Source organism: Spermophilus citellus (assembly GCF_964194105.1).
Source record: "Spermophilus citellus genome assembly, chromosome: 15".
In the NCBI taxonomy this organism is placed as follows: Eukaryota; Metazoa; Chordata; class Mammalia; order Rodentia; family Sciuridae; genus Spermophilus; species Spermophilus citellus.
This window is the reverse complement of record NC_138195.1, coordinates 54,796,403-54,821,999: the sequence shown is the minus strand read 5'-3', so window position 1 is coordinate 54,821,999 and position 25,597 is coordinate 54,796,403. Positions and strand designations below refer to the sequence as shown.

At 39.3% G+C, this 25,597-nt stretch overlaps 1 protein-coding gene across 5 annotated transcripts in view; it reads right to left on the bottom strand.

Annotated features, from left to right (window-relative positions):
- NRG3 (neuregulin 3) overlaps positions 1-24,692 on the bottom strand; it is a gene marked incomplete at both ends in the record, with an annotated part of 1,044,303 nt that extends 1,019,611 nt beyond the window's left edge. For all 5 annotated transcript variants that reach the window (XM_081268118.1, XM_081268121.1, XM_081268119.1 and 2 more), the window contains one exon: positions 23,861-24,692. In XM_081268118.1, the coding sequence (XP_081124244.1) occupies positions 23,861-24,692 (832 nt within the window). The remainder of the gene's footprint in view (positions 1-23,860) is intronic.
- Positions 24,693-25,597: the final 905 nt, after the last annotated feature.

Below are 25,597 nucleotides of genomic sequence, written 5' to 3'. Positions count from 1 at the left end.
TGGGGGAGCAGCTAATGCAGTGCAGGGAAGAGTCAATATGGACCCTGGTCTGGAAACCTAGTGATTAGTCCTGAGTTTAACAATTACGAGACATTTCGACAGTAACAATAGCTATCGTCTTTTCAGCAGTTACAATTTACCAGGCATGGTGCTCTAACTCACAGCATCTCTTTTCATTTTCACAGCAACCCTTTCAGGCAGGCACAAGGATACTTTGATTTTACAGATGAGGAAACCAGGGCTCAGAGATGATCCGCAAGCATCCCAGTTATTTATAAGGGAGGCATGAGAGTTGCGTGTAAACTACTACGCTCCCCAAGAGCGCTACCAGGATGCCATGGGGACTAAAGCCCTGCCCTCTGAAAAGGAACTGGTGAACCTAATGATGTATTTTAGGGATTAAAAGGTCTGGACTCTGCTGAAACAGCTATCAGTTCATTCTTCTGGCTTCAGAAAGTAGTATGAAGAACAAGAGTAGCAGGTGGATTTGATTACGACTGTGACACCACTTCAAAGGGCCAGTACCATCTAGAAATAGAATGGCAAATCTAAGGAGATCATGAAGTTGTCACAGATGTCAAGCAGACATTGGGCAGCCACTTCATAGTCAAGAGATCCAAACAAGAAGTAAGAATTAGACTGGGAACCAACAGCTTTCCGTCTCATAACTCAGATTCCATAAGGATACAAATCTGTGATAATAATTATTACCCTAGGATCGTGGAGGTGGATATATTCATGTTTATCATCTTGGTCATAGGATGCCCTTTCCTGATCATAGCATTCCTCTGGTGTGAATATTTAGAGAAGCTCGGTGCTCTCCTGGAATCGCTGAATCATTTTGCATCCATCTTTAGATTTTAATATGGAAAACACAACAGAGTTGAACATGTTTGTTTTCTTTCACTCTGCACCATCGCCCTGAAACAATAGTGATTTGTACTGTTGCTTGGGCAAGGCTTTTTGGAGACAGCTAATGAGGCAGCCAAGCCCTAGTGGCTGAAACTCTCCAGATGGGTTCAATGGAGTGTTTGAAACCATGCAATGCTGACCATATGATATACTGGTTCCCGGCATACTTTTATCTTTCAACTAATATTAAGTACTATTAGCTAAACAGAAATACCAGAGACAGCAATTTGGTCAGAATCAATGTTTTTATGCAACATTTATCTACCTTCTGGAAGTCAGATATGTTTACATCAGCTTATTTAATTTTCTTTTCCTTTATCACTTTAACCTACTGTTCGGGCATTCAGGAGATGGAGTAGAGACAACCCTCATACATGACTTGTGCCTAATCTTTTATGAGAAACACATCTGGTCCTATCACTGTTCCTAGCATATCTGGAAATAATTCTGAGACACAATTAGGTATGCTGAACTCTGTACCCAGGGTTACATCCTCAGTTTACTCCAGCATGCTGGTGAGGCTTCTCCTGTTCATGCTGAGGTGTTCAAGTGGGCACCGATTCCCAGAGTTACTGAAAATTTCATTCAGCTGAATCCTTAAAAATGTTTAAGATACTTGTAATTTGGTAATACACAAATAGGAAGTTAAAATCAAGCCATCATAAATTTGTATGTTTGATAGTTCTAATTTACCAACTTCTTTTTGTTCTTGGGAAATATTATAAATTATCAGTAGGTTCTTCAGGATATTTGAGAAAGTGCTGTGTAAGTATGAAAATATCCAGGGCTTTTGCTACTATTTATCCACAAATATATCTGGAATACTGGCATATTTTCATTTAAAATAATGATAAAAAGAAAGTCCTTTAGAAGAGGTTTTGCTTGAATATTTTTCCCTTGGGATCAGATAAGCCTCTTTTTTAATTTTTAAAGGTATTAGTGATATGATGAACACAGTTTACATTCTTATGAAAATGAAAAGTTGATTAATCTCCATCAATGAGAGGGGCCCATCAGTGAGGTCAGTGAGAAGAAATCCTAAGGAGGCCAGGGCTGTGGGAGGGTGTAGTGTTAGAATAGAAACGTAGACTAACTAGCTCAGAATGCTAAGGCAGTCACTTGTTTCTACTGACGCTGCCAATTTGGTCTTTGGTAGGAGCCAAGAGCCATGTTCAGCACTGTCCTTTCTGCACCCCGAGAAGCAGGTGGAAGCAGACCTTCAGCTAGTGCCTCCTGGTGCTACCAGCACTGAGAATAAAGAGAACAAGTGATGTCACTGACAATAAGAATGTGGAGATATATATATATATATATATATATATATATATATATATATATACATACATATACTCACACACACATACTCTCTCTCTTTCTCTTCCTCTCTCTTTCTCTTTGCCCAGGATGATACTCATACCCAATCAATCACAAGTAGAAAAAGGGAATCACCATGACAACCTATCCAACCATAGTCCCTACTTCTAGGACACCAGTTTGCACCAATTAGCACAGAGCACAAATCATACATCTATCCATTTACCATAAATTTGTATGTTTCCTAGTACTAATTTAGCAACTTCTTTTTGTTCTTGGGAAATATTATAAATGATCAGTAGGTTCTTCAGGATATTTGAGAAAGTGCTGTGTAAGCATGAAAATATCCAGGGCTTTTGCTACTATTTATCCACAAATATATCTGGAATATATTTATTCCAAATGTCAAGTGGAAAGCAGAACTTGGGAGCACTGAAGTTCATTGTGAGGAGCACAGGCAAGAGTGAAATAATATTGGAAAAGTTCTAATATGGACAAGAGATTGCACAGCATGATCTTCATGGGTTATCTTATTTAATGCTTGCAATATTTCTGAGAAGTAGATAGTTTTACTCCAAATTCAGAAAATTGGATAATAAAACTCGTAATTATACTGATCTAAAATTAAGATTTTATTTATCAATCTTTTCTAAAATGCTACTTCAACTCTTATTCTTATTAAAACTATGTGGCATGGTTAAATTTTTTAAATTAGATAAAATGAAATTTAATTGAAAAATTTACTAAAGTTAAAGGTGACCCTAATCACATCATTTAGCACATCATTTAGCAAGTGTTGATTTTAACAATTTTGCAAATTTTGCAAATTTATTACCAATGCTTATTTTCTAAAATAATTCATGCATAACTATAGTTACATATGATTTTGAACTTGCTTTTCATACTGCACATACTATTTTTTCTCATGCTATGATTTTAAAGAGTAATTTGTAATGACTTTACAGTAGAAAATCTGTGTTAGCAAACCTTCACAAGTATTTCTGTGATGAATTTCCTTGCACACACATAACAACTCTTTAAATGCATTTTATTTATTTTAGAGAGAAGACTAAATGTGAAATTACTGAACAAAGGACACATGCTGGAATATTTCACATGAAAGGATACACATTGCAATCTTTCACATCAAATCACACTCCAGCCCATTTTGCACTGCCTTTAATAATGCTGGGTATCATAATAAAAATTATTGCCAAATTGTCAGAGGCAGGAAATGTTTAGATTTGTTGTAAACAATTTTTTTCCCAGATGTTAGATTTCACCAACCCTCAAGACAGGGAGGGATTCTTCAGCCTGAGTCAGTGCCTAGACTCAGGTTGAAGGATTTCTAGTATTTGGCCAGTCCATAAGGAGCTACCTGGGATCTGCCCTCTCTTGCTTTCTTGAGAGGTAAGGTCTTCTCTTCCGTGAGGATGAATGCAGGGAGTTGGATGGTGTTAGCCTCCCACCCCCACTGAATCCTGTGACTCTTATCCTCACTGCTGCAAAGCTTGACCTTCACTCATTTCCTTTCCTTTTCTTCTCCACAGGATAAGGTGTGTCTGGTTCTACTGGGTGCTTCCCCCTGTGGTTTTTATTACAACAAAAACCAAGTCCAAATTCTTTATGTATCTTACCTTTTCAACCTCTTCCACTTCACCCCCTCACTCTTTGCCATGTTAATGATGCTCAGGGACACTGGCCATTATTTTTTTTTTTTTGTCTTTTAAGAGCCTTGAATTTTCTGTTTCATCTTTCTGGTACCCTTCTGCCCCCAGGAATTCCTGTATGTGGCTTCCTTTCATCATTTGGGACTCAGTTCAAGTATCACTCCCTCAGCTAAAGCTTCAAGGAGCAGCTGTATAAATTCAAACTTCCCGCGTCACTATCCTGTTCAGCATTTCACCAACGTAGAAATTCTTACTGTCCTCTGACTTCTTTACTAGAATGCAAGCTCCAGGGAGGCCAATGCTGAAGTCAATCTTCACTGTTATGCAGCCCTCCTGCTGGGTTCCTAAGACAGAATCTGGCAATAGTAGGTGCTTAATAAGTCAAAGGAAAATAAGTCAATGGAGACAGGCTCTGTGGAAGAGGAATGAGGTATGTTTGCTTATGTCACTAACTTATCTGAAAAGATTCATTTCACCATAAGCCATGATAAACATTTTTTTTTATCTCACAATGTTTCAATATAAACAGAAATCAAAGCCCTAAATTTTCATCCTTTGGATATTAAATTTACTATGTTAGGATTTAAAAAAATACATATTTCTATAGAAAAAAAGAAAATGAGGAGAGACTGGGAAAAAAGTCAATGAGATGAATTTTAGCTTTCTCCAGAAAGATAAATCATCTTACTTTATCTAAGCATATGAAATCTTGCTTAAGAGTTTGCAAAATCTATCAAGATACACTTTGGAAGAAATGCTTCAGAAGAGTATTCTCGGCACTGAAAATCATTTCTTAAGAACAATCAATGTGAAGAGACGGCATGAGATAGGATGGCAAGAAAATAAAAGCAAGGGTTCTTCAGGCTTTGGAAGCATATTTCCTCTTCTTCTGTGTTTAGTGTCAGAAATTGAGATATCAAAGATTGACACAGAGTTTGGTTTCAAACTGAGCATCCCACACTTCCGGGGCAATCATACAAAAAGGGCATGCTGGTTAAGTCGGCCGTTTTCAAATGCTGAGAAATTCATGTCCAGATGCCTGAAAATGGATATATTTTTTTTCTATGCAGCACTGTTGTGGGATTTAAATTTTCACAGCATCATTCTCTTCCTCTCTACATTGCTTTCTAGCTTGAAACTGTTCCTACATTTAGCATTTAACATTTAAGGTTAAATTTAGTTCTCAAATTTAAATTTGGAATTAGTCCACAATATGCAATAATGTTCAGCCTTTTATAATGATTTCAATTTGCCCTAGTTCCCCCATATCCAAACACTCCTTGGCTTCCAATTTGTGAGTACTAATTTGTGCAGCACCTTGGTGTATAAGATGGTTTCATATCTACAGAATTTGTACCAGCCTTATCTGCTAGGAGGGAGTCATTATCTTAGTTTTTGCAAATACAGAAAAAGGAGGCTTGTGTCAACTCAGGTATAGGTATTCATATAAAGCAAAACATGGATTCAACCTCATCTTCCTGAGTGATACCCATGACCACTTCTATAGAATATATTCATGTTCTCTTCTCTCCCTCTCCCCACCCCCCACACACAGACTACACTCACATCATTAAGAGCATAAGTATGATCAAAAGAAAAATAACAACTATTCCATGCATTCCAATTCTAATTGCTGATTTTCAACCTAATTAGATGGTAATAGCATCAGAGAGGGGAAAACAAAACACAAAATTAACATCCACATTAAATGAAATCCAACAAACAGTCCACTGAATTAAATTGGTAGGGGTTCCCTTTGGGCAGCTAGTTTAAGAACGCAGATGGTATTTGAACCAAATCCAAATGTTCAGGTCTATCAATTTTGGTGTTGTGATTAGAATTTATTGATCTGTGAAATAACATTTTTAAAGCTTTTATTTATGGCAAAAAAAAACATAAGAAAGGAAGGAAGGAAAATGTTAAGACAACACCTCTCGATCTATAAACTGTAATGCTTAAAGAATAGATCAGGCAGAGCCTTAATGGAGATGGATTTTAAATCCAAATCAAATTAATTTCTGATTGGAGTGTTAGTGGTATTCTAAAGAGGAGGCATCTCAGCTTGTCCATCCTATGCAGGTAATCAGAGCACTGGGTCTCCCTGCGTATCATGGAGATGACTGCAAAGGAAAGGAAATCAAATGCCAAAAATCAAGGAGCAACAGGATGCTGGTATGGCCCCTCTCTTTCTCAATTGGTTCTATTTTTATAATGTGACATTTGAAAAGCCAGTGTCACTTGGTGATTTCATGTTCACCCACCTCTCCACCACCCTTAGAGCTCACTGGGTTTCCATGGTACTTATTAGCGGGAACAGCAGTAGACTTGTGGTTGCCGGAGGCATCAGCTGTCGCCAAGCCCAGGTGCAGAACACTTAGGCCGTACCTCCCTAGAAGCAGAGCTTCCTCTCCAGCTCTGCACCTACACCACAGAACAGAACAGTAGTAAATAGCACACTCAGAGAATACAACACTGAGGATGTCTTACAAAGTAAAGAGGAGAGGGAAGCAGTCCCCAGGCACTGATTAAACTCTGAGAAAGTTGCAATGTAAGACCTCCAGACCATTTGAAATTATTATTTTTGATTTGTGTATGTCCATGCAATTGAGTCCCTATTATGGACTAAACTGTATCCCCCCATTCATATGTCAAAACCCTAACGCTCAATACCTTGGTAGGTGACTGTATTCGGATATAAGCAAATGTGATTAATTCAAAATGAAGATTTGAGGGTAGACCCTAATCCAGTCAGATTGAAGACCTTCTGAGAATTTTGTACCCAGAGAAGTTTGTGCACAGATGTATGTGCACAGAGGAAAAGACCATATGGAGACACTGAGCGGGAATGACAAATGCCAGCCAGGGGGAGAGGACCCAAAAGAAAGCAACCCTGCCTTTGATGCCTTGATCTTGAACTTCCAGCTTCCAAAACTTGGAGAAAATGAATTTCTGTTGCCTGGGCTATCCAGTGTGTGGTAGTTTGTGATGCAGCCTAAGCTGATAATTGTAGTGTCTCTCTGTGAGCACTTAGTCAAGAACAGCCACACCTTATCCATTGCCTGCTAAATCTATCCTTTGTCTAAAACACAGCTCTTGGTTTTCTGGACACAATTTGTTATAGAATTTCTTGGGGCAGTCTTAGAAGTTCTAGGCTCCCCTCTACCTAGGAACATCCCAGGCTGCAATGAATCCCTGGCTGATGCAAAGAGAGGTCATGTCCCAACAACTGTGCAGACAGGAGAGACTCACTGCCCTTGCTCCACAACAACTAGCGAAAAGGTTCACCTTTACTTGTAATTAAGAAATGTAGCCTAAAACACCAACAAGATACTCTTCTAAAACTGTTTGGCAAATGTTTTTTTTTAATATTTTTATTAGTTGTTGATGAAATTTTTTATTTTATTTATTTATTTGTATGTGGTGCTGAGAATGGAACCCAGTACCTTGCACATGCTAGGCAAGCGCTCTACCACTGAGTCACAATCCAAGTCAGGCAAATGTTTTGTTTACTGTGTTGTTAATGACATGTGACACCTAGGACCACAGGGGTTTGTGGTCATTCTGACACTCTGCTGGCAAGAACCTGAATTGCTCAGTCTTCCTGGGTAAGAATTTAGAAATTTCAGGTTACATACATAAATAAATAAGACGATGAAGTACTCTTTTTTGTATTACACATAGGCCCCAAAATTTTCATTCCATGCTGTGAATGTCTGAAGCAGAATTTTATATAATAGTGACCAAATTACAATAAACTAGATCTCCAACAAATGATAAGCTGATTATATTTGAATAGATTAATATATTTCAGCATAGAACTATTAAAGATAGGACTTGAGGTGTTTTGATGTGGAAATAAAGACTTTAACTACAAAAAGCTATCTTAAAGAGTATTAGAATATATTTTATTTTATATATAAAGTACACATTCATAAATCAAAAAAGCATGGGCTAATTAACATTCAACAAAATCATAACAATAATTACCTCTGTGTGTTAGAGCTACAGTTAAGTATTACTTTTTTCTTGCTGCTTGTATTTTCTAATTTTGTATTGTGAGCACAGCCTATATAATAATGAAGAAAGGTAAGTGAAGAAAAAATAAGAGTATTGAATAACCACATTGAGTTTGAAATAAATGTCATCTAACTCTGCTACAGGTCACAGTTGTGTTCTAATTCAATTAATGAGACCATACTCTGATTTCCAAACCTCATGACAACCAACACAAGAGGACTCAGTGTTCCACAGGAAGACACATTAATAACATAACTCTAGAGATGGTGTTCTTGGTCCTCTGTTCTTATAATACTGTAAGATTCAGCAACTGGGACGTCTGTTTAATGAAGGGGATCAAATACTATATTGTATCTAGATTCAGATGAATTTGTTTTCATTTATTTATTTATTTGTTTATTTACTGATATGGGGGATTAAACACAGGGGTGCTTAAACACTGAGTCACACCCCAGCACTTTTTATTTTTAATTTTGAGACAAGGTATCACTAAGTTGCTTAGGGCTTCACTAAGTTAAAGAGACTGGCTTTGAACTGTTGATCCTTCCACCTCAGCTTCCCAAGTCACTGGGATTATTGCCATGCACCACCATGCCTGACTCAGATGAATTTATTTATACTTCCAAATAAAGTACTTGATGTATGGCAGTAATTTCCCCTATTATTGGAATCCATTTACATATATGTGTATAGATATATAATATACACATGACATATATACATACATAGTATGTATGTGTGAGTATGTGTGTCTGTGTGTATGCACACTAGGGGAAGGATAAAGAATTCTATCTTAAAGTTGCAAACAAGCAAATTTCACCTGACTTTAGGATGTAATCAATTCCCATCTAACCCCATCTATGTAACACACCAAAACAGGGATATTCCAAATGATAAAATGATAAACTATTAAATATCATAACAAAAATATACTACAAACAAGCAAAAGTACTGTGTGTGTGTTTGTGTGTGTGTGTGTGTGTGTGTGTGTTTGTGTGTGTGTAGGTAGGTAGGTAGGTAGGTAGGAAGAAAGAGAGTTGTAAGGAGAGTGGCCAGGGAAGGGGAAAGAGAGCCCTTTTTTGAAGTGAGTGATTCAAAAAAATCCCACCAAGATTTTAATCTCAAAATTAGACCCTTGGCTTCCCAGAATCATTGCCACAAGGAGACTCAGGGAGCATCCTGTCTAGCATCCAAGTTTAAAGAAGAACCCGAGGCCAGAGATCAAATAGTTTATCCTGAGGTCTCAACTAATATAATATATATCCAACAAGGTCAGGACTTCCCACTGTGCCTTAATTACTTTTCTCCCTTTCAAACCCCCTCTTCTAAGTCACTTCTTTCCAATTTTCCATGGAAGCAAAAAAGAACACATACATAAAACAATGCCAAGTTTATGTGAAGTCAGTTTCTGGAAACCACCTCCTAGAACCACCAGAGCATCTTTGCCACGTTCACCAAGATCTTTTGTTAACAGATTAAAAAATGACAGAGCATCAAAGAAAAAGAAGCAGTAGTACAGAAGACATATGGAGATGAGGTAACACACTTGCATAATCTACAAACATCTAAATTCATATCCGGACACCTAAAAGTAGGTTGTATTGCCAATGGCATGATGCTGCCCACACAAAACCTTACAGCTGGCACAGGATCAGAAAGCAGGGCCATACAGTTCATGATTTTGGAATCACCTTCCTTGTTTGAATTTCTTTCTCCCACTACACATGGCAGCAATCCTTCTTCATCTAAAAGCAGAAATATCCTCACACATTAAAGCAGTCCAACTTTTCTGGCCTGAAAGCATCTCTATTTCCTGAGGGTCAAGAGGTTCAACTGATTGCATGTAACTGATAATTGAGGATTAAAGTGGACTACCCAGCACCAGCAGTGAAAAGAAATTGATGAGACAGATGGAGTACTCCTCTGAAAATGTAGCATGTGTTATCTGTTTTAATGCAATTCATTTCATACCTTGTAGCTGATAGCTGGAAGAACAGGGGGAAGAAAAGATTTTCTATGGCAAAGTGATAAGTTTGGGGAAATGTGAGAAAATTCAGCACTAAACTTCAGCAAAGTTTTTGAGTTTAAAAGTATCATTGGCCAAAGATCACCCTTTCAATGGCTTGCTCACATAGAGACTCCTTCCCTGCAGCATAAAGAGCTCATGGACTGGCAATTTAATTCAATTTTCACAATGGGAATGCAATACATAAAGACATTTTGTAGCAAGCAATTAAAGTCTCCAAATCCTAACACTTAGATATGGGGCTATTTTATGGCAACCAGGATGAAGGACATACATATTCACTTTAAACGTTTTGCAGTTGTACAAATGTATTGTGGAGTACCAAAGAGCTGAAAGTTGCAAAAATATGTCTGGTATATATTTATTTTAAATAATAGGATAAGACAATATAAAAATCATAGAAAGAGTTAATTTTGAAAAATGTTAGATATGTAGAAAGCCTTGCTCAGATAAAATTATTCCAATGTTTTCTCTTTAAGATTTCTTTTCAATATCAATGTTCAAACAAAATATTCACATTGTTGCTTCCTAGCATCACAAAGTTCATCCATAACACATGAAAGTCCATTCATTTATGTATTCATGCATTCATAATTTTTTGGATCAGTTTTGCAAATTTCTCCCCTCCAAGGAAACCCCTGTTGCTTCTAGTATATCCATTGACAGGCTTACACCCTTCCTTGCCACTCTAGAAGGTGATTACTTAGGCAGCAGTCCTTGCAGAGTTCAAATGCAGAAAGCTTATCAGAGGGCACCCGACAGGAGACCGTGCTTCCTCAGTAGCCTGGTCTACTTGACCTCTTCTCTTTGGGGTTAACATTTTTGTGTTACCTAGTCATTTAGAAGTAATAGAGCTCCTTAGACTTTTACAACACTCAGCCATTTGCAGTGCATTGTAGGAAACAGCATTTCATTATTTATCATAAATTACTCAGAGCTGCTCACAATGAAAGATGAGCATCAGTGAGGTACCACAGAGAAGGTCATTTGGAAGCTTGCAAAACCAAGCGCTGAAGGAGTAACACAGATTCAAGACAGACTTTGCTAAAATCCTTATCTACTTCTCTGCCATCCTTTCAAAAAAAATCTCTTCTAACCAAATACACAGATATGAACAAATAACTAAGAAAATTTACCTTGATCTAAGTCAATAAAATAAATCAACCTAAAATATTCCAAGCAAATAACACCAGTATATGTCAGCTGGCATATTGTAAATGTTGATATCAGTGAAAATTATCTGATCAGTGAAAAATATAGGAGAGATGCTGTTAGCTATTAATGCTAATTTAGTATTTGCACTTACACAGAGCAGTAGCCCCTCTATCTGGTACCAGCCTGCAACCAAGTAAGCCAGCAAGAGTGATGAACCTGATTCTCATCTGAAGATCCTGTATGGTGAACAAAGAGGGCGACATCTAATTTTAGCTGTCAGTATGTAAATGCCCAGATGTGGTTCTCCCATCTATGGCAGGAGCCCTCCTGCAGGCCATATGAAAGCCTCATCTTATACAGCCCTACAGATCTTTCCTTTCTTATTCCTCACTGTGACAAGAGCAGAGAGGGAATCAACAGTGTCATATTCCTTTTGAATGCTATGCAATTTCAGCATTAAATCCCAAAAGGTGCTGAGTGGATTCTGGAAAGAGAGGATCCCAGATGGAACCAAAGGGGTGATGCAGCAATCAATTCAGAAAGGAGTTTTTGCCTCTGAAAAATCTGAAGGCAGCCACAGGTTAATTTAGGTGAAGCAGTGCAATCAAGAGTTTCTTCTTGTTATTCTCCTTGTGTCTCTACTTGCAAATTTTTAGATATTCCAAAGCTGTTATTTTGGGTTAAATCTAGGGCTGTGTTGATGTGACTCTGGATAAACTAAACATCCTTAAAACACAGCAATTCATCTGCCTTTTGGAACACTTTGAGGCAGCACTGGAATGAAGTCAACACTTAAAATATATCCCCACACAAATCAGAGACCACATCTGTAAATAATTTGGTACAAGTCAGACTTGGAGAATCTTTAAAATCCATTGCCCATCCTTCCTCCCAAGTCGTCCTGGAGTTCTAACATCTTCTGAAAATACCACAAATATTATAACTTCCTTGCACCAATCCTGACTATGGCTTAACTTAGCAGCCTAGTTATGTCCACCCCAATGCACCTCCACCTCCTTAATCAGGTCCTGCTCCAAGGAAAGGTGAGGCTGCCCCCTTAGTTCCCAAAGAGGCCCTGTCTGCACCAGCTGGACCCCCCACTAGATCATTGGGGCAAAAACATGCAGACTTCTACAGTTGTTAATGGATTCTTTCTCTCTTGGCCTTACTTCTCTATTACTCTGAAGAAATTCTCCTTTGAAAATTTCTTTGTCAGCAATGATTACTACTTTCTGAAATGGCCCAATACACTTTCTATGTTGGAATCATATGTTTCAGCAATTCATTATTCTTTGGTACATACATTCTGATCTTCTCAACAAAAGCATAGATGCAAATGGTGAAATGTCCTTCTTGTGTGTCACACACTTTACTGTTTATAGAACTGGGATAAGTCCATTCTCAGGATACAAGGACGGTATTATATGTGTAAGATATGTAAAAAATGGCAACTTCAGCTGTTATCAGAAACACTCCTAATAGGACACAAAAGGTTTTACTTAATATAAACACAAAGTATCCATTCAAAAAGGCTGAAGTCTTAAAGGAGGGTGGCTGTCTGTCTGTGGTCTCTCCAGTCAAGATCATAAAAAAATGAAGCTGCTGAAACCAGAAAGACCTTCTTTGCATGTATTAGGCAATGGGCCATGAGAAGCAAATCCTCAGACCTAGTATCAAGGGTATATAAATGGGAAAATCCTCGAATGCAGAACACCATCCTGGCTCTATGCAATGGTAAAGGCCAAAGAAATGTCTCAAAAGATTCCCTTTACTTTTTGAAATTTGTATTGATGTATACAAAATGTGCACAAATCATAAGAATACATGTTGATAAACTTTTAATTGAACTCACTCATATGACTAGATCCCAGATCTAGAAGTATAATATTGTCAGTACCCCTAAGCCCCACAACTTGGGTCCCGTCCATTCACTACCTACCTCCTTTTCAAAGATAAACTTGATCTTGACTTCTCATTGTTAAACATTATATAAACAGATCCATAATTTTGTTCTGGCTCTTTTTGCTCATCATTGGGTTTGTGAAATACTTGAGGGACTTGGAGCACAGTTCAGCATGTGCCCTACTACTTGTCCCTTTCCAATGGCTTGTGGACTAAAATCTAACAATACATGTGGCCTTTTCCTTTTATTTCATCCTTGAACTATACCAGGTAATTAATTCATTAATATACAGACACTTGATTGATTCATTTTGGCTATATTCAGCCATAGCACTACTACTAAAGTTATCCACCATCTGCAGACTAGAAGAGCCATTAAGCAACTCATTATACTTCCACCATCATCCATATCCTCAAATGATCAAAGCTAATATAAAAGGCCCAGGTAAACCACTCAGCTTTCAATAAGGCATTATTTCCCATGAGCACATGAAAATGTGTTTGTATTTCTATAGACAAGCATCTCACAGCAGGAATCCAACTGTCAATACTTCAGTGCTGATTCCACCAATTAAGACACAAATTCTTAAAGAAAAAAAATCTAAAATCTTCACAGAAGCAAGACCAATAATTCAACTGATCCATGGAGATTATTCTTTACTTTTTCAAAAGTTTTACAACTTTGAATTAGAGAGAACTCATGACCACTAATGAAAAATTTGCCAATACCAAAAAAAGGACAATAAATTAAATACCATTCCTATTCCACAATCCAGAAATAATCAACAATTTTTTGAATTTAGTTACTATATATCTATATATTAAATCTGTTAATCTACATAGCTTAATATAATCCACATCCTATTTAATTTTCTATCCAAAGTCTTAGGTATATAATAAATATTTTCCAATATTCTTAAAATTACAAAAATGTAATGATTTCATAATACTTATTATGTAAACAAAAATCTATTTTATTATTTATTATATTTAACCTTAAATGTATATGATTTAATACACATAAATGCCAAATACTTGTTACATATTTCAAGGTTTTTCCTTGAGTAAATATCTATTGTTTTTCTTGTGGAAAACCATACACACAATGTATGCTGTGATTTTTCAGGTTCAGTTTATTCATTGCAGAGAGATGGATTAAAGCCACATGTAAAACAACCCAAGCACAGCCTTCTTATAAATATATCAATATATCTTCACTTGCTTGCATAATCAATTTTTGAAGTGGCTTATCTTTATGGAGTATTTCCAATGCAATCCACTTAGTTTCAATGGAAACCACAATCAATTCATTGGTTTTCATAATATTTAAATACAATACCTAATTATAGCACCAAGAACAGTCAACATAAACAGGTTCTGGGGCTGACATAACTTACACTAAACACAGCTCTGGTTTAGTGAAGGGAGAAGTCTTCCCATTTGTGACTATTCATTACAGCATAAGTATTTGTCAGTTATTAAATATAAAATAGTAACATACTAAAGAGTCGGTTAAACAGAATTAAGTCAAAATAGCATTTAATATAAACATTTCTGTACCCTATTTTTCTTTTTTATTCCTAGAGTCTCTAAATATTGTCAACATGCCAACAAAAACTTTTTTTTATATGTACAACAACTTTGGGTTAGTAAATTTTTGCCCCTCTTCTTTATGAACATAGCTGTTACTCTTTGTGGCCTTTTTTGATATACCAGTTTCTCGACATTACAATCTTCCTATCTTTGAGCATGCTATTCAAACCCTATCATGTAAAGTTGCTACTTCACTGGTTTCCATTTTCTTTTTGTAAGTTTGCAAAAGTATCAATTCCAATCATATTTCACTTAACTAACAGCAACTTTTCTTCTTTTAACTAAAAAGAACTTCAATGTACAAAAATGTCAAATAACTAACAATGAGAGAGTCTACTTTGGGGTATTCCCTTTGCACAATATCAGAGTCTCATCAATATTACTCCTCGTAGAACTCTTGGACACTCAATCCTGGGAATCTTGCAGTCTGGCTCCAAAATGGAATTGGGGTGTTCTGGAGAAGACTGCGTATGATGAAACTCCCATCATTTCCTTAGTAGGGCCCACATCTTAGTGACTACAGCCATGGAAGGCTATCACTCCAAATCTTCCCTGACACATTTCCATTGATCAGTCTCAGCATATGATGTAGTAACTGCTATAATCAAAAATACATTTGGAATGGGCTGAGAAGAAAATTTTGACTGAATTTTAGGAAGCAGAGAAATAAAGCCTGTAACAATTTTCTGTCAGTGTTATATTGAATTACCTGCAAGCAATCATAGGATAAAATAGTTAAGAATACAAAAGAATAGAAGTGTGAAGATGAGGATTTTTGCTAAATTTCTAGCAAACTGTTGTATAATATAGTACTTATAGTTAACAATATGGTATTGCATATTTCTAAATATGTTTAGATAAATCTCATGTTAAGTGTGCCTACCAAAAAAAAAAAAAACAAGGAAATTCTTGGTGATCATGGGTATATTTAGTATTGCACATTGATTGCATTGATGGTATCATGGGTATATGTGTATGTCCAAACTCATCAAAATGTACACATTGAATACATGCAATTTTTATTTATAAGTCATACCTCAATAAAGTTACAAGAAAAAGAAGTTTAAAGGAACACATTCTTTCTCTTTTGTTGAAACATCTCCAGAGCTTCTCCTTGGATTGAAAACTAGGGCAATTTCTGCAGTCAGAAAGGCTCTCTCAGGAAACAAGGATGGTATTATATGTGTAAGATATCACAGAATACACAGAAAGGCTCTCTTTTACTAGACCAGATGTGTCATTTATGAATTTATAATATCAAATGTCACTATGTATAGTAAGAGATTGAAAGGAGAAATGACCACAGATATGGCAACATTGTATCAATGGATTAGGAATTGGGTTGGGAACCATTATCTGCACAATCTGCCTATCTTCCTGATCATCCAAATTATGCACATTATTCATGTCCTAGACAAAGTATATAACCACTCTAAGTCCAGTTCCATTATCTGTATGATTAAGATAGGGATGCATGCGCCACAGGTCTATATATGTTTGTCTTTGAATCTGTATTTAAAAAACAAATCAGATAAAAAAATTCCTGGCACACAGCAAGACTCCCCATAGCTCTCATTTTTATTATTACCTAAATTCTCAAGCCCCTTCCAATCCTGAGATTCTGTGAATAATCCTTCCTTTTAAAAGTAAAATTTAAGATTCACAAATCCAGAGAATGTGATTCTAAAATGATGAGGGTGTGAGTTTTTTTTTTTTTCCTTTAGTGAATTTCCAACTCCCTGGCAATTCACCAGACAATCATGATTTGGGTTGTAGGTAGCCTTGGGAAGGTTATCTTAAGGGGCAGAGAAATATGTTCAGTTATAATAGCAAAAGACTGGTGCTATTCTCATAACCCTGCCTATGAAGTGCTTATGCCAAAGTAGTTGCATGGAACTCAGATTTCCTTTTCTTAAAAATTTGAAAATGTTCTCGTAGACCCTACTGCATTCATGATACACCCTATCACTTGTTTAAAAAAAAAAAAAAAGGCCTCAAAGACAAAAAGACAAAATCTTATTGGAGGCTGCTAAACATCTGTTATTAAGCTTACTAACATAATACAGTTTTGCAGATTACTTTCTGACTAATCACATCTTATGCTCAGGAAAGGTAATATATGTTTTATGTACAATCCCTAACCTGTTTAAAAAAAAAAACTTATAATCACACAAAATGTAATACTTTGAAATAATTTTCAGGATGAAGTGTAACCTGCAGATATATGTTTTTGAAATGTTAATGTTGCTATTTCTAGGGAAAAAAAAGATATTTGGCTTAAATTCTATCCAAAGTTTGAAAGACCCAATGATAATAATATTGTGTAGGAATGTCACAAAGGGGAGGGAGGCTTTAGGGCATTCTTTCTTTCACTAAGAATCTTCAGATTTCTGTAGATTTCAGATTTCCAGATCATTCAGCAATCTCACTGATTTTACCCCCAAATTTTGGTTCTTCTCTGTGATAAACATATACACAAATGAGGCTTTTACAAATATCTAACAAGCAAATATTGTTAATGGGAAAGTGGGCTACCTTTTGGAACTAAACTTCAAAGCTGACTTGAGGTAGATTTCCATACCTCATTTTGGCGTATCACAAGAGAGAACCAGGGCAATAAAAGAGCAACAATCTCTCATTGTGATGAAAGATCTCTGAAGCTGGGGAGCAAACCAGTCCCAATATTTCAACTAAATTCAATGGCCTGATGTGCTCTTGGATGAAAATAATCAGTCTACCCACTTCCCATTTCACTGCTATAAAAACAGTAGTGTTAATGAGCTCTTTTGGGAGTGGGTGTTATTGGCATCACCCTCATGATCCCACAGGAGGAAGTTAAAGTTCTGAGAATGAATCTACTTTTTAAGGTTACTCAACTATCATACAATACAAGAACACAGGTTTTTGGTATTTTTGCTTTGTTCTTTTTATTTTGTGTTTTATAGGTATCTTTGTTGATCTTCTAGCAAAATCCCTAACAAATATAGTAAGGACTAATACCCACTTTCAATAATGTTACCTACTGAAGATGACAATTTCTTGAACTAACTTTCCTTAAACAACTTGTTGTCACCACCTCCCTTCTCCACTGCTTTAGAGGAAACTATGACACAGGACAGGACATAGCCACCAGGAAGGATGCAAAAATGCCTACACCTCCCTGCAGCTGCCAGTTGAGTTATTTGCTTACCTACATCAGTTGGGGTAATAACCTTATTTATGCCAGTTGTTTTGGCTATCATGAAATTTAGTTAAATATTGTATACACCAATGATAGCCAGTTGTTTTGGCTATCATGAAATTTAGTTAAATATTGTATACACCAATGATTTATGGGAATGAAAGATAACTGTGGTTCTTTAAAAATGTAGTTGGATATTTTGAAGAAAATCCAAAAGATGAGCTGTTCTGTATTTTTAGAAAGAAAGAAGGAAGAAAAGAGAGAAAGAGAAAGAACACAAGAAAAAGAGGAGAAAAAAATGACTCTGGGGAAAAAAAGATATGGGGAAAAAAACTATGAAAGATTTCCAGGGCATGGATATATTATAATGTCTGTGAATAATCTGCATTTATATGCAGATTCCTTCACTAATGTTTTTAAAGAAGAAACAGAAGTATGGCATTAAAAATGCTAAACTTAAACCAGTAGACACATACTCAGAAAAATGTCTTAGCCTTAGGTCAAGATATGAGAGAATCTATACTGTTAAGGTTAAGTTTTATGTAAATACTCTCCTTTTTAAGGAAATTTTACTATATAAACTTTTCAAATCAAACAATTCACTACCAGCATTTCAAGTCCTCCAAAAAGATGTTTAATAAATGAAGTAAAAAATTATAATGCATGCCATGAATTTTGAAAATTGAACTATATAAACACATATAACAGCTTATGTTCAAATATACAATTGTGTTGTAGAATGAGATAATAAGTGACATCAAAAGTTACATGATTTGTAAGCCAATCTACGTGGGAAAATAAATAGCTATTAGTCTTCCACCAAGTTTATAGAACCCTTTTTTTTAATATAAAAAGCACCAAGACATTTAAGCAATTACCTAAACAAATATTATTTTAAAATTTCTATATCAACTTAAGCAGTCTAACATTTCTTATCAAAGGAATAATTTATTTAAAATAACTTGAAATGACATGAAGTTATTAAGACAAAGAAAATTTATTGAGTAGTGCTGGTATTATAGGCTAAGAAATAAAGGTCTAAAAAATCAAAAGTGCATAAAATCTTCAGTGAACAAGTAGTGAAAGGAAGAAATACAAACTTCGTTATAATTTAAATGAATATGAAACAACTCCTGGATATGCTTTCACTCTGACATTACAAAGTTGAGTCCATTACAAACTGAGTGCCTTCCTGCCTTCTGCCTTCACTGTGTACCGGTTCTGGAGCTTTCCTAGGTGTAGTTGAGTAGAGTTTCTAGAATCTCAAAACAGTGGTATTTGTCAAGGTAACACCAGTGCTGTGCCTTGCCCAATACACAGGTCTGAAGATAAAAACAGACTGAAAGAACGCGAGATGAATTTCAGTCCTATTCAGAAGCAATTCCAAAGCATTTTGAAGACTTAGATTTATGACTTTTCCCTTGCTCTTATATATTTCAGGGCCAACTTTCATGTTCCATTTTCGACAACCCAGATAGAATATTGAGATATGCTTGGTAGTGAATATGAGCAGTTATGAGAAAAAACAATTCTACCAAAGAAATAAATTGAAAATCGGTTTTCTTTTTATTGTGGTAAGACCAGAAGGAAGGGCTGGGAAGATCCACAAGGGAGGAGAGATTTTGTTCCTATGCACACTGGATTGCCCAGAATGGCATTGATTCAAACTCTGAAAAAAAAAAAAAAGAAAGAAAAGAAAAAATAAAACTCTGCTTGTGACCCAGTCTAGATTTAGAAAAGCTGAGCTCTTTAGTAACAGTGAGAAAAATTGACAAAATTTGTTTATTTCTGTTGATTTTTTTTTCTTCTTAAACATTTGTGGATCAACACTGTATTTTAAAGTCTATCCAGGAAAACAGCACAAATACAAATGTGGATTCACAAATCAAACCTTCAAAAGGGACTCTTCACTAGCAAAATCACCTCAAGAAGAAAGTTTAAACCACTTTATCTTATTGCACTAAGACCAAACTCAAAGAGCCCCCAAAATAGTCTTGCCAACCTATGTCTAACCTTGCTAGTTTTTATTGTTGGTTTTGTTCTGTGGTTGTAGTGGTGATGGTTATTATTTTGTTGTTGTTATTGTTGTTACTATTGTTGAACTATGAAATTCAACTTAAGTATCCAAAGAGCAAAACTGTACAGTGAACTGATTAAAGCAGAAAAGTCCCATAATCCCAGCATTAAGGCCAAAGGAAATTAAACCATACTCAAATAGCAGCAAGCACTCATAAAAAAGCTCACAACTGGATTGCATAAGAAATATTGATCTTCAGCTTTCAATATTCTCACTTTGGCTACTATGCATGATTGGGGTCAGTACCCTCTATGTTGGAATTCCTTTGAAGGCCTTGACTCCTATAGACAGAACATCAGGTTCGGGTAACTTTATTTAAGTGAACTACATCTGAGCCTCCTTACAAAAGAACCAAGAATATTCTTATTGAAGTGAAGGAGTGGAGATATTGGAAAGAATAAACAGGAAAATTACTGATGTCGTCAATGCTTTTAAAAATTGCAATAGGTACGATTGGGTAAAGTTTTATTTAAATAGACTTGAGTAAATGAAAATTGTCTCCATATCTTGCTTAAACTTCACTGATCCATTTACATTCATTTCTTTTCTAAATACTATTCAATATTTGGAATATTATTCATTGGAAATAACTACAAAACCTTCCAAATATGACCCTAAAAATAGCCCATTAAAAGGTGCTTTTTGTCTTTGTACTTGAATTTAGCTGGTGACTCTGGCCTTTTACATGCCAAGCAGTGCTTTCAGCTGAGTAAAAGAATTCTAAGACTCCACTGGCTTTAGCAACTCTGTGAAAATGTTTCTAATTTAAAAATACAATTCCAAATGCTAGAAAATAGAAAGGCCGTTTGTATACTGGACAAAAATCAGTGTCCTCCCTTACATAGTGTCCTGCCTTTAGCTTGAAAAATTTGAAAACTAACCTACACCTCAGACACAAAATGATTCAAAGAGACTTTGAGAAAAACAATCACCCAGTAGCAATATTTTTAAGATATTTGTCTTTAAAGATTCTGAAGGGAAGGCAAGTACTGGCCTACAGAGAAACCAAGAGATTTCAGGGACATGCAGGAAACTTTTGGTCCAGATCATGGCTCCAGAAACAAGAATCAAATTCTAAGCTCTCATCCTCCTGCTGTATAAGTGAAATCATTTTTTCTTCAATTCTATACAAAATTATTAACAGTCTTCTACACTGAACCTTCCTCTCTGCAAAAGTAGTTTTTGCTTGCAAGGAACCTATTATCCATTAGCAAGTGTGTTTATTCTTAGTGAACAAGCTTCTTCCACTTCAAAGAGCTATGCTGCCTTTACACTGCTGCCTTTACACACAAGATCCTTCTGATTGTTCGAAGATGAACACAAAGAAATTTATTCTTTAAGCCTTGAGATGTTCAACTCAAGAGCCAAGACTCTGGCCATTAAAGAATTTGTGGGTTAGTCTCACAAAAATAGAGCATCTTCTGTATCTGTCCTCAGGTGCCACAGCACCATCCATGACTTTCATTTAAAAGAAAAACAGAAGCCAGGAAAAAGGAAATTTCTCTCCAGGGAACTTTAGTGACATAATCAAAACAAGTAAAAAAATATGAATGTCAGATATTCAGATAATAATTCAGCCTACAGCAGCAGTGCTGATAATCCCTTGAATGAAATCTTTATATTCTTTTGTTAGTCATCCTGCAGTCTTGGATGAAAAAAATAATTAAACTATGCTTTTTCTTTAAATTACTATACAACCTATGTATTTAAACTTACATTTTTATGGAAACTACATAATAAACCTTTCATTAAAATTTTCCTTGTTGATGTATGCAAACCAGGTCAATTTCTGCTGGATTTGCATACTTGGTTTTATCCCTAATTCAACTTCTTGTTAAAGGTTTAAAACGGAGAAAACGTCAGATTACAAATAAAGCAAATACTGCTTATATGTCTAGTGAACACTGACACCATTTACAGGTTTTTCCCCCTCTTTTCCTTGGGGTAGAGAGCCCTGTCAATAATCATTACTTATTAAAAAGGCTGCCATTCCCTACTACAGGATGTAGAAAGAGAGCACAGAGAGGCAGAAATAATTACCTTGGGCTTTTCTTTAAAGACCTCCCAAGAATGGAATGAAAGGAAATCAACTAAGAACATGAAATACCCCCATCATGTGCCATCTCTCCACACTCGCATACACACAAGGTTGGGAAGTATACCCACACTCCATTATTCATATCAACTGCATCAAAAGGATTAAAAAAAAAATCTGGGGTCTTCCAGAGAGATAGACACCTATTTTCAATCCATTGAATATGCTCATACTACACTTGCAAATCCTTTATCCCTCCACAAAACTCAAGCTAGATTTGCTAAAAGGAGTCTCTAAGCACCTCCTGAGAAAATGTGCTCTTAGAAATGATTGCTTCAACCAAAGCAGAGAAGAGCTGCAAGTTACTGGCTCTACTGCCATTCTGGCTTGTGGCAGATTCCTTCCTTCCCCTTTCCTTCCTGTCTCCCAATTCATCTGCTAGCCTCCCCCGCCCCCCCCCCATAGAAGACTATAGGCAAAAGGACTTGATTCTGGAACTTACTAACAAGTACACAAATCCTATCTTTTACAAAAGTTTCAAGGGTTAAATAACACCCTTGGTAAGATCACAGGTAAGTGATGTGAAAAATTACCAGATGACTGAAAGCAAACCTGGTGTTTTTACCAGCACGGAAGAGTTAATGATGAGCACTTTCTTTCTTTCTCCAGATGTTAGGGCTCAAAACAGAAATACAGTATCAAGACAGCATAACCTGACAGTTTTTGCAGAATAGGCTTGCACAGAACTTGAATTGGCATGCTGGGGGTTTGTCCTAAATAACCTTCACAGGTTGCACAAACTGTTCCCATATCCTGATCAATAGTCAGATAAAAAAGGTTCCTGAGAATTCTTTAGAGTAAGAATAAGGTGAGGGGTGGGGGTGGGAGGTCAATTAGCTACCTAAAACGTTAATAAAAATAGAAAACATACACCTCCAAAACATAAGATGCTGTTTTGCTTTGGGTAATCTGGCCAGTACTGGCACCAATTGCACCCAGGATGAACATGCTACCTCCTAAGGGTGACATGTTTCAAAAGCGTTGGATGTTCTCACCCTCCAGTGCAGAGAACTCTGTCCCAGACCGCCTATATTTTACAGGAACTGAGAGGTGATGAGGTTCACACCCCTCCTTTGGGAAAGGAACAAAAGCTAACGCTTGGCAGAAGTGTGTATTGGGGTGGGGGGGGGAACCCTTCTCTTTCCACAGGACCTTAGAACCCTAGAGGTGGCAACTCTGCAGGGCTCCTTTCATATATCCTTCTAGTTAACTCACAGTCAGTGGACACAGAATCCAACAATCAATTTCTGTACCTTGGAATGGCTACCAAAAGGCTGAGGGGTGATCGGTTTAACCCTTTGCCTAGGATCTTCTCCTTTCCCTACCTCCCCCAATGGTTTCTAATTAACCCTTCCAGGTCCCCGCCTGGGCTGGAAGCGTCTTCCCTACATTCTATCAACACCCCCAACAAATAGCCATTCCCCATGGGACATAACTTCCCTTTGTGGTTTACCCTCGGTCAATTTGCGAGTGCTTTTGTCCCTGTCCTTCCCAGCAGCGGGCGGGGAAAGGGTTGGGAGCTTTGGGGAAGGCCCACCCTCCCTCCATAACCCTCTAAAGGAACCTGATCCGGGAGCTCACCGGCAGGTCTGCAGTGAGAAGGGATCACACTGGAGTTAACCCTTTGAAAGGAGTTGGGAGATGGGTTCTCATTTGGGACCCACTAAAGTAGGACCGGTGGAGCTTGAGGATCTACCTCTCTTTCTCATCCCCCAGACTCCACACACAGTCCCACAACAGGCCGACGCCTTTACCCTCCGTGTGACCAGTTGGAACCATCTTCCATGCTCTGCCCCAAACCTGGGATGGCGGGGAGGGGCAGGGGGGTGTTAAAGACAGGCAGCTAAGGGGAAAGACAGCAGGAGAGCAGAAAGGAAACTCGGTAGTAAATTATAGTTGAGACAGCGTGTTTACTTACGAAATTTGGGGCTGGTGATAGTTTCTGGTGTAGTGGTGGTGGAGAAGGAGGAGGAAGAGGAAGAGGAGGAAGAAGAGGCGGCAGCATCCTGAAAGGGAGACAGGGTCCAGGAGGGAGTAGAATCATGAAGGTAGGAGGAGGTAGCATATGCCGCAGTGGGCCAGGAGGGCATCGCCTGGGTACTGGGGGTTCCTGGCACTGGGGGTCTGGAGCCCGGCGTACTGCTACTGAAGAAAGGGACGGTGGTGGACAGGACCGTCGGAGGGACCGCAGTGTTCCGTGCTGTGGTGGAGCGCGGGCTGGCCCGGATAGGCACTCGGTGCCCGGGAAAGCGAGTGGGTGCCCGCGTGATAGTGGTCAGGCGAGTACTAATCCGGTTGGGCGTCCTGGAGGAGGCGGCGCCGGCGGCGGAGGGGGTGGCGGGGGACGTGGTTGAAGTGGTGGTGGTGGTGGTCTCCATGGCCTTGGGGAAAGAGCTGGGCTTGGAAAGGAAGAAAGGGTCCTGGCCCATCCCCTTGGAGTCCACCAGGTCGGTGGGCACGTACTCCTTGACGGAGCCCACCACGATCCATTTGAGGAGCATGAGGCTGAGCCCCAAGCCGATGAAGCCGATGAACAGAGGCACCACGCACAGCCACGTCTGCTGCCGGTTCCACACGATGCAGTCGCTACAGCGTAACTCCCGGGGGGGCTCGGCCGCCCCTTCGCCGCCGCCGTCCGGGCCCCCGCCCGCCGCCGCCGCCGCCGCCGCCGCCGCGGTGCCCTCCTCGGCCGAGGCGGCGGCTGCCGAAGCGGCACCAGGTGGCGAGGCAGCGGCCGCCCCTTCACTCATCCTAGGAGCCGGTCTTCACCTTCGCCCCCCCGAGGGCCGCGCCAGAGGCATGGGGCCGCGCGGGCCGGGCGCGGGCGCGGGCTCCGGCGGCGGCGGCGGGCTCGGGCGCAGGCAGCGGCCGCGGCGGCCGCATGCAAATCGGCTCCCTGCCCCCACGCCCCTCCCCCCGAGAGGCGGGCGGCGGGCGGGGAGGAGAGGAGCGGGGGAGGGGACGCGGCCGGGGAGGGGGCGGTGAGGATCGCGGAAGAGGGGCGAGAGCGGCCCCCCGGCGCCGCCGGTCGGTCAGGGAGCTGTGGGGCGCGTTTGCAGCCTGCCAAGCGGCCTCCTGTGCGCCGGGGCCCCGCGCCCGCTGATGCTGCTACTGCTGTCGCTGCCGCCGCCGCTGCTGCTGCTGCTGCCCGCCGCCTGCGTGCGCTCCAGCCGCGCCGGCATCCTCGGGGCGCCGCGCCCGGCCCGCTCCCTGGGGCGCCCGCCCGCGCCGCCGCCGGGCCGCGCACAGCCTTCAGAGGCCGAGCGGGCTGGCCGCGGGGTACCCGGCGCCGGTGGACCGCATTCCGACACAGGGGGCCGGCCTGGCCGCCGCTCGCCTAGCCCGGCGCGCCGCGTTCCTCAGCGGCTGCTCGGCGAGCCCGGGCGGTGAGGTGCACCTGTTCTTCAGCCGGCCCACAGCCAACCCTCGGCCAGCACTCTCCGGGAGAGACCAATCCGAGCACAGCGCGGAGGGCGAGCGGCCGGGCTCGCCTCGCTCCCGCCGCCCGCGGCTCCGCGCCGCCACTGCCGCCGCCGCCGGAGAGTCAAACTCCAGCGAGTGACGCTGCCAGTGCCACGACCAGGGGCCGGGGCGCAAGGGGGTGCCCGCGGGAGCAACCCAACAAGCAGGCAGAGAATTCAAAATCACGCTAAGG